The 16,366-nt window shown below is 38.8% G+C and overlaps 1 protein-coding gene across 1 annotated transcript in view; it reads right to left on the bottom strand.

The window, feature by feature from the left end:
- Positions 1-16,366, bottom strand: part of NPLOC4 (NPL4 homolog, ubiquitin recognition factor) — a 60,441-nt gene that overhangs the window by 22,472 nt on the left and 21,603 nt on the right. Inside the window, exons 10-12 of the mRNA XM_036754963.1 lie at positions 12,863-12,934; positions 11,883-12,009; positions 5,891-6,051 (exon numbers count right to left, since the gene is read on the bottom strand). Coding sequence (XP_036610858.1) covers positions 5,891-6,051; positions 11,883-12,009; positions 12,863-12,934 — 360 coding nt within the window. The remainder of the gene's footprint in view (positions 1-5,890; positions 6,052-11,882; positions 12,010-12,862; positions 12,935-16,366) is intronic.

Below are 16,366 nucleotides of genomic sequence, written 5' to 3'. Positions count from 1 at the left end.
TCCCATATGTTGTAGAGACGTTCTTCCCTTCACTAAAATCTGCATAAAACGAGAGGTTCGTTCATCCTTCTGAACAGAAGAAATCTTAAATAGCACCTTCCACATGGCCTCATTTATTACCGGGGTACTGGGAACAGATCCTTTTAACTTCACTAACACAAAGCTGATAAGGTGCCTTGTTATCACAAAAGCATTTTTGATAATAAGTGTGATTGAACTAATACACTGGATGCCCTAGAGTTACTTTCTTCTGTATAATTTAAACCAGACTATGTACTAGGTGACGTTATAAAAACATCTCAAGTACTTCCAGGTGACAAACTGTATCTAACATTGACTGAAGAGTTTCAACATATGCTTTCAATACGTTTACCAAACTCTGGAGGCAAAAGATAAAACATAAGGTCATATTGCTCCCCACCATGTTACATACGATAGAGTCAGTATATACTCTTCTTCAGCGCCTGGCACAGAGTATGCAAGCACTTAAATGCTTTTCCATTCATTCATTCAAGTCTCCAACAAATGTTGAATATTCTTCACTTTTCCTGAGACCCTTAATGAGGCACATTTCTGTAGAATTCTTGGCTGTCTGGTTCTGAAAGTTGAGGAGGCACAGGCTTGTCAGGTAAATTCAACGCATCACTCCTAGTCAATCAAATAAGTCATCTGATGGCAAAAGCTTACATGGAAGCAAACTGGCTGAATATTTTAAAAAGGAAAACATGCTCAATGAATCAATCACAAGCATTTATTAAGTGTTTACTCTACCCCAGGAATGGGAAACAGACATAAGAGTGAAATAATCCCTACTCCCAGGAAAATTATATGTCAGCTATTCAGCCTAGAAAGAATGCAACCTATATTCAGTATTTTCTCCAGGGTCCTCATACCAGAGCAGTATAAATTTGAAAGGGCAAGCAAAAACTGCATGTAAATTATTCACAACCCAGATCTAAAAGTTTGGAATCTGGGACATAGACACCCAAAAGGACCTGTATCAAAGACACGCTTAACTGAGTTTCCTTTGGACAATTAAATGAAATAGCTGGATATGTAACCTGATTAAGAACTTGAATGTGTAAGAATGCTTAGCAGTCACGTACACTTCATACCCATGACACAGTCTGGGGTCTATAGATTGTTTATTGCAAGAATTAAAAAGATGTAAAAGCCACTGCAGAAAAAAAAGACAAAACTAAACTTTCCAGAGTCTAAAATTTTATTGAAATTTAACACGTAATGCCTCTTGAGGCTGATACCCAATATAAAGTTCACCTGTCTCACAAATACAAAAAGTAGTATTTCTGGAATGTGTAAATGTCTTTTCTGGAAGGAACAGTCCCCTTGATTATTTATTTGAAAAGAAAGATTTAAATAGACTTTATTCTAAAGTATCAAAATCCTGCTAACTGGGAGCAGCTAGGTGGCACAGTGAGTAGAGCACCAACTCTAAAGTCAGGAGGACCTGAGTTCAAATCCAGCCTCAGACACTTGACACACATACCAGCTATGTGACCTTGGGCAAGTCCCTTAACCTCAATTGCCCTGCCTTCCCTCTCTCTAAAAAAAAAAAAAAAATTAAAAAATCCTGTTAACTGGGCCAGAACTTATAACATGTTTGGTCCCAGGAGATCACCATGGAAATGTCAAGAGGTCATGATTAGTATACTCACTGATATAGTGGAGAGGACCCCCCCCCCAATAAGGAATGCAGGCTACAGTTAGTTCATGGTTAGATGGGGAGCAAGAAGTTTCTGAATCGCAAGATGTCAAAAAAGGTGTGGGGGGGGGCGCCTTGGTCCCCTTTCACTTGCTCATCTTATAGTAGTCCAAAGATTCGGCCAGTTGCCACGAGAATGCTCCCTAAGTAAGAAGTTAAGCCAACAGTCATGTCCGTCAGACAGCTTCTAGGGGAATGGGTGGGAGAGGGGTCCTTCAAGGGGGTCTGGCAAGGCCCACTGTGGACATGAGTGAGCTATGAATGCATAGGTAGCCCAGATTTAACAGTCTCCTTGCATTAGTTATCACCTCTTGGTGAAATCTCTGGACATGAAAGTGGCAATAAAATGGCATCGTAAATACCATAAGGATGGCATCTTTACTTACTGCTGATGCTGAAAGGTGTATTTTTAAAGTTAACACAAGAAAAGGCCACAGAAGTATTAGCATAGGATAACTTAGATATTTCCAAGAGTCTACTAACTTTCACGTTTTACTTTTCTCCCCCACCCCTTCTACCCCCATCCCAAATCAACTTCGGGTAATGTTTAGATATCCAAATCCAGTAGAAAATTTAATGTGACTAATACCAAATCTTATCTTGCTCATAACAGAGAAAGCTATCAAGGAAATATAGCATATATTATATGGAAACAGGGAAGGAAGCTTGAAATCAGGAATTCAAGAGATCTATTACAAAAAAAAACATAGAAATGTGTATCTCAACACTCTAAAAACTCATACTAATATCTTTCAAATTGAATAAAGTTATTCAAATTAGTTCTCAGAATTCACCTTTTCTTAAAGGAATCAAAGGTGGCTCAAGGAAGAAATCCTCCAAAGAAAACACTATGTTTGCCCTTTGGGTTTTCAGGCAAACTGACTGGAAAGCTTGATTAAAATGTGCTATTCTCCTAAATCTAAGTGAAGAGTTGGCTAGTAGCTGTCAAGATCTTCATCAATCAGGCTCTAAAAATGGGTCAAAACTACTTAACCACATGAATACATTTTACAGGTTGGGCAACATTCTTTTGGATGGTTCACCAAATGTGAAAGCATTAGGCAGCTCCTCAAACTGGATGCTAACTTCATGAGTTTTCTGACTCAGGTACAAATACTTTCCTATCAAAAGGCAGGAAAGTCCGCCCAATGAAGGCCCGTAAGATAGTTGCACAAAAGCAATAATAGCAAAAAGCTTTTTCTTGGAGTGAAAGACAAACAAAAAGGCTTAATAAGTGCTTTCTTGCAAAATTGATGCAGAAGTCATTTTTCCCTCTGTTCTACTCAGACTTACAGCAAGAGACCATCAGAACGAGCCAGCCACAGGGGACTCTCACTCTAAGTCTTAGCTATAATTTTTTTTAAATGGGTGGGACATGGCAGAGCCTTAAACTCTTGTTCCATAAGCATACAGACAACATAACTTACAAGAAAAAACATGCCTGTCACCTTTGAAGTCCTTCTTTGCTTAACAGATCTAGCTCTTCCACCTCACATTTTTAATTTCCTGCAGCTTTGATTGCTACTACTACTTTAGATTTCTGCATCAATATAATTCAAACACATTGGTAAAACTTTCAATCCGAAAAGCTTAAGAGGAAATAACCTAAAGGGAAGGTAAAGCTAACCTAAAAGGAAAGGACCATTCTTCCTTAGAAGGAGATTTGTTTTACTTACCGTAACTACCTGTACTTCTTCCCCTGTATTTAAAAACAGGACAATATGATTCATTCTACACAATTTAAGTTAAAACAATTCAACATATACTCCTAATTAGGCACAAAAACAAATCTCCCTAACAAGCTGTGTTCCAGAATGCACAAAATATTTACTCTTGACAAGCACACAGGCTGCTCAAAAATGGGAAGGAGCTCATAGTGCCTTCCTGACTCTCTACTGGCCTGAGCAGATAGACCTGCTATGGCCCGCAACACCAACAAGGGGATCCATGCCACAGACGGTCACAGATACATTTAGCTCTGGCTAAAGCTCAGTGATGCCTCAGCAAATGAGATGTATTGTCCTAAGTGACTATGGATAATGTATCTGGGAAAATCAGACCTTCACCCACACTCCTCTTCATTATGTGAACTTACAAGAGTCCCTATCATACCTTAAAAACAAAACTAGCAGCTTTCCAAAGGCTCAAAAGCTTTATGAAAAACTTATCCATTGAGTTCTGAATCCAGAAAATACTGTTAAATCCAAACACCAAACGACTACCAAATCTTTAAGAGTTTTCATGTAGATTATAAGAAATGCAATTAGCCAGGTAATGAAACATGTTTCCTCGCCCAAAGTTCAAACTCTCACACATTATAAAAAAATTTATCAGAGCTTGGAAATTTCCACAGAATGATGTCAGCGTCTTGTTCATCCTGTTTGTTCTAAACCCTTTTTTGTTGTGTCAATGGACCTCTTTGGCAACCCAATGAAGATAAAGGACCCCTTTTCAAAATCATGTCTTTAAATGTAAAAAATAAAACATGTAGGATTACACAGGAAACCAACTGTATTTAAATAAAGTTATCAGAACAGAATTTAAAAAAAAAGTTCACAGACTTCAGATTAACAACCCCTGCTTTAGAGTAAAAGCTGACATAGACACTAATGTCATAGAATGTAGAGTTGTTTGTTTCATGAAGTAAGAACTAGTACACCAGATTACACTATAACCAAGGTCTAAAATGGCATTTAAATGGCACTCAAGTCTAAACGACTGATGAGTAGTTAAAATCTTCATCCCCCAAATTGTATCCAAGAAGAGGACGATAAGAATAATACAGGAAGAAAACAACATACACAAACATACCATCTTTACATCTCATCAAGAGATAGTTATCTAGATATAAAACCAAAGGGATGTCAAAGAACTTCAAAGGACCTGAGATGGAAAAGATTGAGACATCATGAACTCTATTTCCTTGTGTTCAAGCTAGAGAGTTCAAGAGATGGAATTAGAAATACAGCAGAGAAAAAACCACTCATATCACATAAACAAAATGTAGCTGTTTCATACAAAATAGACCTAGATCGCCACTGAACATATTTTCCAATCCTGTCATTCTCCCAGAAAACTGGAAAAAAAAAAAGCAAATACTATTATTATTATTTAGTAGCATTTACAGGAACACAAGACTTCTGATGTGTCCTACTCCCAGCTGCAAGAGTAAACTACTTTTTAGCAACATAATAAAAGATCTTCCTTTTTCACCAGTCACCAGAGAAATCCAAGGACAAACTCAAGAATAGGAATAATCAAGGGCAAAGGCAAATTTTACAAATTGAACAAGACAATGAAAATGAAACGTTAAGAGTAGGAAAGGGATTCACATTACATTTTAAAAAATCTATAATAAGCATTTCTTAGTCTCTAAAAAATCTTTCCTTTAACTATTTTCATTCCAAGTAGTAAGAGAAATATGACTATAGAGGCATTCTTGTTTTTAAAAAATAGTGTGGGGGCAGCTAGGTGGCGTAGTGAGCAGAGCACCGGCCCTGGAGTCAGGAGGACCTGAGTTCAAATCCGGCCTCAGACACTTGACACACTTACTAGCTGTGTGACCGTGGGCAAATCACTTAACCCCAATTGCCCTGCCTTCCTCCCTAAAAAAAAAATAGTGTGATATCAAAAATTAAATACCTAATAAAGAGTATGTTCTGCCAACCAAATTCCCAGTTGGAAGGCATTCTGGCTACTACTGATAATCTGGTTTTGTTAGTTATGTTTAAACCTAATAGTATTTAAAAATGATTTTAAAATCTGTGCTAGAATTGGGAACCCAAGTCAAACCTCGGAAGATCGTAATTTCTGATACTATTCTATCACATTTCATTAATGAACATATATGGAGAAATCTTAAGACGTTTTATAATGGCTTGATTTTAACCATACCATTTTTACTGGTCAAAAGAAGAAACAAGACCAAAAATATGTATAAAAATCAGACCACAATGGATAACTGCCAAACACTAACCAAATAATTCATTCAGGATTCTTGCTGAAGACACAAAGAAAAGAGAATGTCACAGTATCTTAGCTCACAGGGAGAGTTCTAAGTTAACTGTGGTAGACAAACAGCTAATCACTCAACAGATCGGAATACTTCAAAATGAAGACAACCGATTACGTTAGATAAATTGTTGATATGAACCTTACACTTCTTACCTTATAGAACACATCAGGCACATATTGCTCACTGCTGGATTCCTTGGCATAACCCAACTCAGGTGCATCTCGACAGGGCAACAAGCACTCATCCCGGACCAATGCCATGCACTGATTAGATACCTGGTAACCCTCAAAGTGAACCTGGTTGTCTGGACCACCTGGAACAGAAAGTAACCTTCAGAACAAATGCACTGCAGCCAACCATATGTAAAATAACTTCCTGACAGCTCTGTTCATCTTCTTCAAAGGGGAAGATAATCTCTCACAACTGAGTTTAGTTCCATGTACACTTCTGTGAAATTCTAAAGTATTTTAATTATGATTTTTAAAAAAATGTCCCTGGGCACACATTTCTCTGTTAAGATTACTGTAAACATACTTTAAGTTCATGCATAAGCTATGGTCAGTGGCACCCTCTTGTGAATTGGGGAAATATAAACCAACCCTTTCAAACATCTACCTGATGTTGTGTTCCTCCTGGCACCAGGGTGTATACAGCAGGGAGAAAGTACAAATGTCAGAAAACTCTGTCTCTTCAGGGAATATTGAAAAAAAGCACAGGCTAGGAAGGATCAACTATACCCAGTAGTCCTATGCATAGCAGGCTACTCTTTTGCCCCTCTCCTCAAAACAAAAACAGAACCGTTAAACTTAAAAGAAGGTTCAGAATATAATAGCTTATACTTATAATATGGTGATTTACATACATTATCACACTGAATCCTCACCAAAACTGTATAAAGAAGTATTATTCGCATTTTGCAGAAGAAATGGAAGCTCAGAGGAGTTAAATTATCTGCACAAAGTTGCAGAGAGAGAGAGATAAAGATGAAACTTGCACCTAAGTCTTCTGACTCTGTCTCTTTATACTACACCATTCTGCCTGAAAGGATAAAAGTTGTATAAGAGAAGTCTAGTGAAAGTAGCTGTCCAGGATACTGAAATAAGCTCAATCCCTGAAATAAAAACGATTCAAAATGTTATAAAAAATAATCTTAGTTCATGAGCAAATGAACCTTTTAGGAGATGAAAAGTCAACATCACAGCATTCTGAAAAAGGGATCAGATCTGCCTGAGGGAAAGGCATTATCTATACAAAAACTAAAATATCTTTTAGTGAGAGCTCTGACCCATTCTCTTTGGAAAATCTTTGCATATGTTTGCTTCACTTTTCTCCCTATCACAAAAATAGACGGGAATATGTTTGCTAAGAACAAGAACGTTCACATCACTTCCAAGACTACCACCTTTTATTGGACTACGTTGATTTCAGTGTCATGTGTTAAACTAACTGGGAGACCTAAGGCCAGGATCTTGAATACAAGGCCTTTATGGGAATATTTAAGGGAAAATTGTTGTCTGCAACCAAATGAATGGTAACTCCTGGAGGTCAGGGAATGTGATATATATGTACTTTTCCTAGTACAAAGTGGCTGCTCAATGATTAAGCCACACATGAGAACACTAGGTTCTACTTGCTTGAAGGGATAGGAGGAGAGAAGGGGAGAATGAGATGGTTTGAGATAAGGGGGAAAGGAGAGGGAAGACCACATGGTTAACATTTTAATTTGGATGTTTATAACCTAAAGTGGTCACCAAGTTTATCATTAAACAAGTAATAGAACACTGGAGAGAGAAAAAAAAATCTGACCTATGAGAATGGGAAAACGGAAAGTGTGACTTGTAAAACTGAAGGCTGTTAAGGAAAGCAAAATTAATCCATATGGAGATACTCCAAAGGTAAGTTCAATGAGATGAACTGTAAATTCCCTTTCCATGTGGAACATGATGGTTTATTTAATGGTGGTGTGAAATTATCTGGAACAGACAGCCCTCCCAAATCTTTTTTCCTAACCTATTTTTTAACTTTCCAGAAACCAAATATGGGCTAAGACTCAAAAGAAAGCCTCACTCAATTGACCACCATTTTCCTTTATAAAAGTCTTTCATGGTTCTACTTTAATTGACCATTTGGAGTCAAAGGTCCTCAAAAAAGGTCCTCAAGAGCTAGGGCGGCAGGGAGTTTACAGAGTTTATTATGCTAGTGGAGAGAGGACTCTTGAAATGTTCAGTTTCTAACATCTCTAAGTGATGAAGTTTGGGACTTGAAGGGATAGCAAGAGGAAAACCTCATAAGCCCTGCTGTACTTGATCCAACAGTCTCCTTTATTTAAAAAAAAAATAAGCTCTTGAGAAGCAAGGGAGAAGGGAGCTACCTACAGGATGGCAAAAAAAAGAAAGGAATGAGGGTCACTGAAGCATTTTTTAAAATGTGCGGGAGAAAAATAGAATGCCAGAAAGAAACAAAGACAAGCAGGACAGCTTTGAAAGTCACATAGTGAATTTATTATGCACAGAAAAGGAAAAAAGTTGAATGTAACAGAGATTTACAACTTCATGTACAATCTTCTTTTTCTGTTCTACTCTCTATGTAGTAATGCCCAATTTATTAAATTCTGTTTATTAAGTTCTGAATAAAGAAAAACAAAAGCAAAAACAAGGGCTGTCATCAGAAGACTTGGGTTTGAATACCTCCCTTGATGGCTTCATGGGCAAGTCATTTAACATTCTGGAGCCTCAGTTTCCTCAAATGTAAAATAGGAATAATACTTCTTGTACTAGATACCCATGTTGGGCTGCTGTGAGGAGAATGCTTACAGACCAAGAAGTGTTATAGAGATGTGAGATTTTATTATCTACTATATTGCGGTGTTCTTTCAAGAAGCCACATCACTGAATCTGCAGCTCAACTACGTGATTAACTCTACTCTTCCCATCTGGATGGTTATCTAAAGGTCACTTTTAGCGCTGAGGCCTCTACTTTCCCTTTTCCACACTAATTTTAACTATTGCTTTACGTGTCAAAAAAAGTAAAAGCAAAATAACCACCACCAAAACAAACAAAAAAAGGAGTAGATTCCCAAATACTTTGAGTGAGCTGTTTGTGCCGCCCAGTGAAGAGACAAAGAGATGAAACTGAGAACACAGAATTCTCACTCTGGCCTTAGGAGCTACTCTCTGGCTCTATGAGATCACTCAAATTCACTGAAGAAAGCTCTCCCACCACCAAAAGGCTCAAGCAGAAGGTATTCTGAATATGGCCAGAGAAAGGGCAGTCAAGGTGACCAATGCTAAGGAACTTTATCCCCTTTACAATCTAAGCCACTAAGTCTAAATGGGATTCACCCACCCTCATTTGGACATTTATTAAAATAAAACCCTTATTAAATTAGTGGAAAGAATGGTTTTGTTTTGAATACTAATGAGGAGTAGAAGAAAATTAATTCACAAACAGAAAAGTATAGACTATCACATTATGAGCATTAATCCTTTGAAGCAGGTCTAATGATTAACTAAAGAACCTCCTCAATTCTATACTTTTAGAACTGATAACCTAGTTTTGTCAAATGTCTATCAAACAAGCATCTAGTGACACAAAGAATGAAGTACTAAGTACATCGATCACTCAGAGCAGGGTAGTCCCAAAATAAACATATAGCAACATGTATGTGCTTTGCAGCTTACAAAGCATGCCACTATGCACAATCGCCCTGTGAGATGAGTACTCCATCAATTTGATAATGAGGTAATGGAGGAGAAAGGTTAAATGACTCGTCAAGTACTGAGACTCAAACCCAAGTCTCCTGACTGCAAGTCCAATCTTTTTCCTGTCTCTTAAGAGGTGAAGGTATATGGTTTCCAACTCAGAAGAGAGTTGTATTATAAATTGGTTTTTCAGACCTCAGGACCTTATCTGATAGATAGAAGATTTTCTGTCTGACAGAAAATAAGTTATAAATGATTATTAGGTTCTCAGGCTGGCTCACAAGAGTATATTTAGCCTATAATGGAACAGGACTATAATTCTAATGGCAATAATAGGTGCTCTGGTGGAAGGGGTACATGGAGAAAAAGGAGGAAAAAGATCCTTTCCTTTCCTTTGTGGCCCAAAGCAAAATTTGAAAAAAGCCAACTCTACCTCTGGTATCCTTCCTACCTTTCTTCATGCCTCTCTTCCCAGCCCCCAACACTCACACTAGACAAGGTCTCTACCTTCGAAGTTCCTGATCCCTTCAAAAGGCTCTGTGCCTCAAAATTTCCCACTTCCTCTCTACTCAATCAAAATTACTACTCCCTCAGGGAAGTTGAACTATTCCATGTATTAGACAGAATAAAGGTAATGTGACTGAACTAATTCATACAAATGTGTGAATGACTGCAAGCCTCTTAGCCACTCAGTGGTATTTGTACTTTTAAAGACAATGTTTATCAAAGTAGATGTCCATCTACTGGGGAATAATTAAACAAATTGTGGGGTATATGAATGTAATGGAATATTACTTCAGTGTAAGAAATACAAATATGAAGAGTACAGGGGAAGACTGGGAGTGATGTAGTGAAGCAGAACCAGTAAAAATATATATAAATGACAACAACGTAAACAGAAGAGGAAAAGAAAACCCTGAGTTCTAACGATTAAGCTTGGTCCTGAAGAAGAGAGGAAAAATTGCACTGTTCCTCTTTCTCTGCAGAAGTGAGAGCAACAGGGGTAAAACAATGGACATACTATCAGATGTGGGTATGTTAGTTTGATGAACTAATTTCCTCTTTGGACAAAGGATGCTCTCTGGATCAGGGAGGAGCTAGGAACACTCTTGAAAATGAAAATGATAAAAAACAAAAGATTACAATCAAAACTTTTAAAATAAAAATAAAGAGGATGTTATTAACCCAAATGATTTTCTAATAAGTACAATTTCAGTGGAATCACCCAAGACAATATGGAAGAAAACACTGGAGGCCAAGAGCCACCATCACCTCAGAAGCCTCAGCTCCCTCCCCCTAAGTGTCCTTGTTTCTGCTATGTTCCTCCCTCCCCACCCCCACATGTGAGTCCTCAGGAGTCACCTCATGATGGTTCTCAAGACAGAGCAGCAGCTGGGTGGAAAGAAAAGGTATGGCAGAAATAGTTGTTTGTATGAATGAGTTGTTTATAAATTTTGTATCTGTTAAGTCACAGATATCCTCAATCTCTTCAGGTTCCATGTAAGGAGAATTAAAGTTAAATGAACTGAACTAGAATGTAAGCTCTACGAAGGCAGAGATGAGGTCTGCTCCCTCTGAACCCCACCGATGCCTACCGCAGTCCCCAGTACAGTACAATTATGCCATAAAGACTGACTGATGGTTTTGTCAATTAGGTCCACAATTCAAATTTCAAGTCCTCTCAAAACAGAAGGTTCTATGTACTTACTGCTCTTTTCTACCACAACATCTCAAGACTCTCTGGAAGATATTTCATGATGCCTCTTACAGGCTATAATTTTTTATAACTCTACCATAAATTTACAAGAGATACATGTTATATATACATCCAAAATTTCTTTGCTCCTAAAGAAGTTTTATGGAAATGGCACCTCAGAATGGCCACGACATTCAGAAAAACAAAAGGAACAAGCTGGAACACAGAATAAAAGCATTAGTTTTCCCTAATATGTATTTTTCATGGGCCACTACAAGAATGAATGAGAATGCCTCCTGCTATTGGGGTGGTCAGAGGAAAACTTCAGCAGCATTGGGAAACAACAAATTACCATTCTCCCACACAGCTGGACTTCACATTCTTGTTTCAGGAAGTGAGGAGAAGCACATACAGACCCAAGGGAGCCAAAAATTAATTCGCCAAAAGCAACAATCTAATGGAGAGAGCTCTGGACCATGAGACTAGGTTGGATTCCCACGTCTGCCATTAGTTGGCAGGTGGACTCTGATAAGGTCATTTTCTTGTGCTGAGTCTTGCTTGACAGGCAAAATGGGGACTCACAACTGTCTCCTCTGTCCCTCATTGGCCCATTATAAGGACGGATTAGGACCATTCCAGTTAGGTATAAAGAACTTCTTAAAGGTATAAGATAAATGCATTTAAATATACAAAACACAAACACACAAAATAGTGAAATTACAAAGTTGACTTTGAACCAGTTTATACCTGTAGCTACCGCAGTCACAAACTTGGATCCAAAGTGACCATCTGGAGAAAGCCGGCATATGTTGGGATGCTTGTTCTGGAAATTTCCTGCAGTTATACATTCTTCTGCACTCAGAAAATATGTGTCCTAGAACAGAAGAACCCAAACTAGAATGCATTCCTATTTTCTTTTCATTTCAACAGAATACAATATAAGACAGTAATGTCTAAATGTTAGACAAAATTCAATCCAATTCAACCACCATTTAGTAATCATCTACATGAATGGCACAATGCTAGGTGAACACTTAGGATATAAAGATGAAGAAATGGAGAAAAAAGCCCTCCAACACAACATAAAAAGGGAGAGATCGTTTGTAACTGAGGGGAAGGAAGCAAAAACCACCTCACCTACCTGAAGTGGACTCTCTTTCACATTCACATCTATCCACTTACATCTTCTTCTGTCAAGATCCAGCTGATCTCTCCTCAAATCTCTTGTGGCTCCTCAGTTTGGAACTCTTTTGTGGACTCATATTCTAATGTACACTGTAGTTACTTGTGTATATATCCATATCTAATCTAATATCTACTAGATCCTGAGGGGAGCTGTCTGATTTCACTTTTATATCCCCTGCATGAAGCACAGTGCCTCAGACATAGTAGGCATTTAATTCCTAATGAATGACATTCGCTGAAACTGACTATCCAGAACTGCTACTCTGAAACAGCATACAGCATCTCCCATGAACACACACGGAAAAAATGTACTTATTAAAAGTGGATCACATGCCACTAATATCAGGAGGGTCAATGACTCCAGCCCTAATTTATCATAGGAACTCTTTTGGAAAATAATTTAATAAGAAACTCAGTGGAGGATTGTAGAAGTAGTTTGTCAATACAAAATAAAACTGGTTTATTACAAAATTTCTAGTCTAAACTAGCTGATTAAGCTACAAACAGTAGAAACTTTTCACTTAACTCTGTATTTTCCTTACCTTGTTGCGGCTATATCGGACGGTACCCTTTCGGGTATCTTCTGAGACTAAATCTGTAAATATCCAGCCAACCTTAATAAAAAAGAAAATACACATCTTTTTGGATGTCTCTCTAAAAGAGAAGAATCTTATCTTACCAGTCCATGATGCTTTTGGACTTGTACCTATTTGAACCAGAAGACCTATGAATTTTACATCATAAAATTCTTCCAATGTAAGCTGAGTTTCTGTCAGGAAACATTAGTACATCCTTAAGAATTCACTTGTGAGCAGAATTTTTCCTTGCACTCTCTCGCATCACCAATTTGGTCACCAAAGAATTCTGCCCAGAAAACTTCCTGAATCAGAATCTATCATTGGATTCAACTCTCACATTAGAAGACCTGGGATTATGCATTTCAATTCAGCCATGTTACCACTAAGTTCTGTCTTCATTCATATCTCTTCTTCACTCTCTTTGTTCTGAGAATTAAGTATATTCTTTTCAAAGATCTCATCCTTTACCTATGCCTAACAAGAGCTTGGGACGCCACAGAACTGAAAGGGGAAGATGGAAGCAAGCAGAGCCCTGTTGTGGGAAGGTTTCTTCCCCTTCTGACACTGTGAAGTTAGCCACAAAAGAGAACAAATGACTGCATTTCCACTGGGGATAATCAGGAATAAGAAGTAGAAAAAGAACTGGTGTATGTCAAAGCAGTTTGGAGGCCAGTGGGACATAAGTGTGGAAGGAGAGTTAGTGGTTGCAATCAAGGTACATATGTGGGAATGCCTAATAGCAAATATGAGGTTCTCTTGAGCAGCTACAGTGGGGCAAAAGTGGTTGGGTGTGGAGCCTGAAAAGCTCCACAGTGCATTTTAGGACCTGGCATAAGAGAAGGGGAGTGTCTGGGAGCGAATGGGAAACTGAGAACCTGGGCAGCAATAATGGGGTGAAAGTGATTGAATGTGGAGCTTGGAAACCTTGGAAGTGCATTTGGGAACTTGGCATGAGAGCACAGGAGTGGTTGAGAGTGAGGCTGAGAAAGGGAACAGCTGCAGCACACTTGGGGTATGAAGAGGATAGAATGAATCTAGGCTGGGCATGAGAACAGAGCATCTGATCTGGCTGCTAATACTCCAGACACATTTTACACTAGTACAGAGCAAGCAATAATTGAAGATCAGTTTCTGTCTAGTCTAAAATATCTGATTCATTAGCACCTGGGCTCCCTCATTTATTTCAGAAGAAGACTGCCCCAGGATGTGCTACTAGGTGACATTAACACTGACCCTTCACCAAACACATCCTTCCTTCCCTCAAAACTAATTTTTCTGAGCTGGCATGGGGTACCTATTTGACAAAAAAACAAAACCTCATGTCCCATGGAATCAAAAATGCTGGAAAGAAATAACAATATCTCACACATTTACATAATACTTTAAGATTTACAAAGTACGGGGAGGGGCGGAGCCAAGATGGCAGCTGGAAAGCAGCGACTTTCGTGAGCTCCCCCCCAGACCCCTCCCAACACCTATAAAAAATGGCTCTGAACCAATTCTAGAACTGCAGAACCCACGAAATAGCAGAGGGAAGCAGGGCTCCAGCCCAGAACAGCCTGGACGGTCGCTGGGTAAGATCTATCGCGCACGGAGCTGGGAGCGAAGCTGCGCCCTGACCAACCAGACCAGGAGCTGGGCGGAACAGGCCCTAGCACCCTGAATCAGTGAGCTGTGGCAGTTACCAGACTTCTCAACCCACAAACACCAAAGACAACAGAGGAAGTTAGTGGGAAAAATTGTGGGGGACAGAGTAAAAGGAGTTCACGGTTCGGCCACTGCCCTGGGGGGCAGCAGAGAAGGTGCAGCTACAGAACTACTGCTGCAGTTGCTTCCAGGCCCACCTGGTGGGAGGAATTAAGCAGCAGATCAGAACGGGAGTGCAGAGCCTGCTCAGATCTGAGTCACACTCTGGGTTGGTGGTTCTTGGGGAGGAGGAATGCTGGTGTGGCAGAACTTGCTGTGTAGAAATAGCTCTGAAACAACAGTGCAGCCCCTCAAACTTGGGACAAAGTACTCTATATTCTACAAGCAGTCATATCCCGAAGAAAAACTCAAGGGTCAAGTAACTTGGCTGGGAACATGGCCAGGCAGTGAAAACGGACTCAGATTCAGACTCAGACTTGGGAATCTTTCTTTGGTGACAAAGAAGATCAAAACATACAGCCAGAAGAAGTCAACAAAGTCAAAAAGCCTACATCAAAAGCCTCTAAGAAAAGTATGAATTGGTCTCAGGCCATGGAAGAGCTCAAAAAGGATTTGGAAAAGCAAGTTAGAAAAGTAGAGGAAAAACTGGGAAGAGAAACGAGAGTGATGAAAGAAAATCACGAAAAACAAGTCAATGACTTGCTAAAGGAGACATGAAAAAATACTGAAGAAAATAACACCTTAAAGAATAGACTAACCCAAATGGCAAAAGAGCTCCAAAAAGCCAATGAGGAGAAGAATGCCTTGAAAGGCAGAATTACCCAAATGGAAAAGGAGGTCCAAAAGACCACTGAAGAAAATACTACCTTGAAAATTAGATTGGAGCAAGTGGAAGCTAGTGACTTTATGAGAAATCAAGATATTATAAAACAGAATCAAAGGAATGAAAAAAATGGAAGACAACATGAAATATCTCATTGGAAAAACCACTGACCTGGAAAATAGATCCAGGAGAGATAATTTAAAAATTATTGGACTACATGAAAGCCATGATCAAAAAGATATCATCTTTCAAGAAATTATCAAGGAGAACTGCCCTGATATTCCAGAGCCAGAGGGTAAAACAGAAATTGAAAGAATCCACTGATCGCTTTCTGAAAAAGATCCCAAAAAGAAAACTCCCAGGAATATTGTCACCAAATTCCAGAGCTCCCAGATCAAGGAGAAAATATTGCAAGCAGCCAGAAAGAAACAATTTGAGTACTGAGAAAACACAATCAGGATAACATAAGACCTAGCAGATTCTACATTAAGGGATTGAAGGGCTTGGAATTCGATATTCCAGAGGTCAATGGAGCTAGGATTAAAACCAAGAATCACCTATCCAGCAAAACTGAGTATCATGCTCCAAGGCAAAATATGGACTTTCAATAAAATAGAGGACTTTCAAGCTTTCTCAGGGAAAAGACCAGAGCTGAATAGAAAATTTGACTTTCAAGCACAAGAATCAAAAGAAGCATGAAAAGGTAAACAAGAAAGAGAAATCACAAGGGACTTACTAAAATTGAACTGTTTTGTTTACATTCCTACATGGAAAGATGATGTGTATAATTCATGAGACCTCAGTATTAGGGTGGCTGAAGGGAATACACACACGAATACACACACACACACACACACATATGGACAGAGGGCACAGGGTGAGTTGAATATGAAGGGATGATATCTAAAAAAATAAAATCAAATTAAGGGATGAGAGAGGAATATATTGAGAGAGGGAGAAAGGGAGAGATAGAATGGAATAAATTATCTCGCATAGAA

This window comes from Trichosurus vulpecula, chromosome 4 (genome assembly GCF_011100635.1).
Source record: "Trichosurus vulpecula isolate mTriVul1 chromosome 4, mTriVul1.pri, whole genome shotgun sequence".
Classification (NCBI taxonomy): domain Eukaryota; kingdom Metazoa; phylum Chordata; class Mammalia; order Diprotodontia; family Phalangeridae; genus Trichosurus; species Trichosurus vulpecula.
Note: the sequence above shows the minus strand (reverse complement) of the source record. Positions and strands in the feature narration are given on the sequence as shown.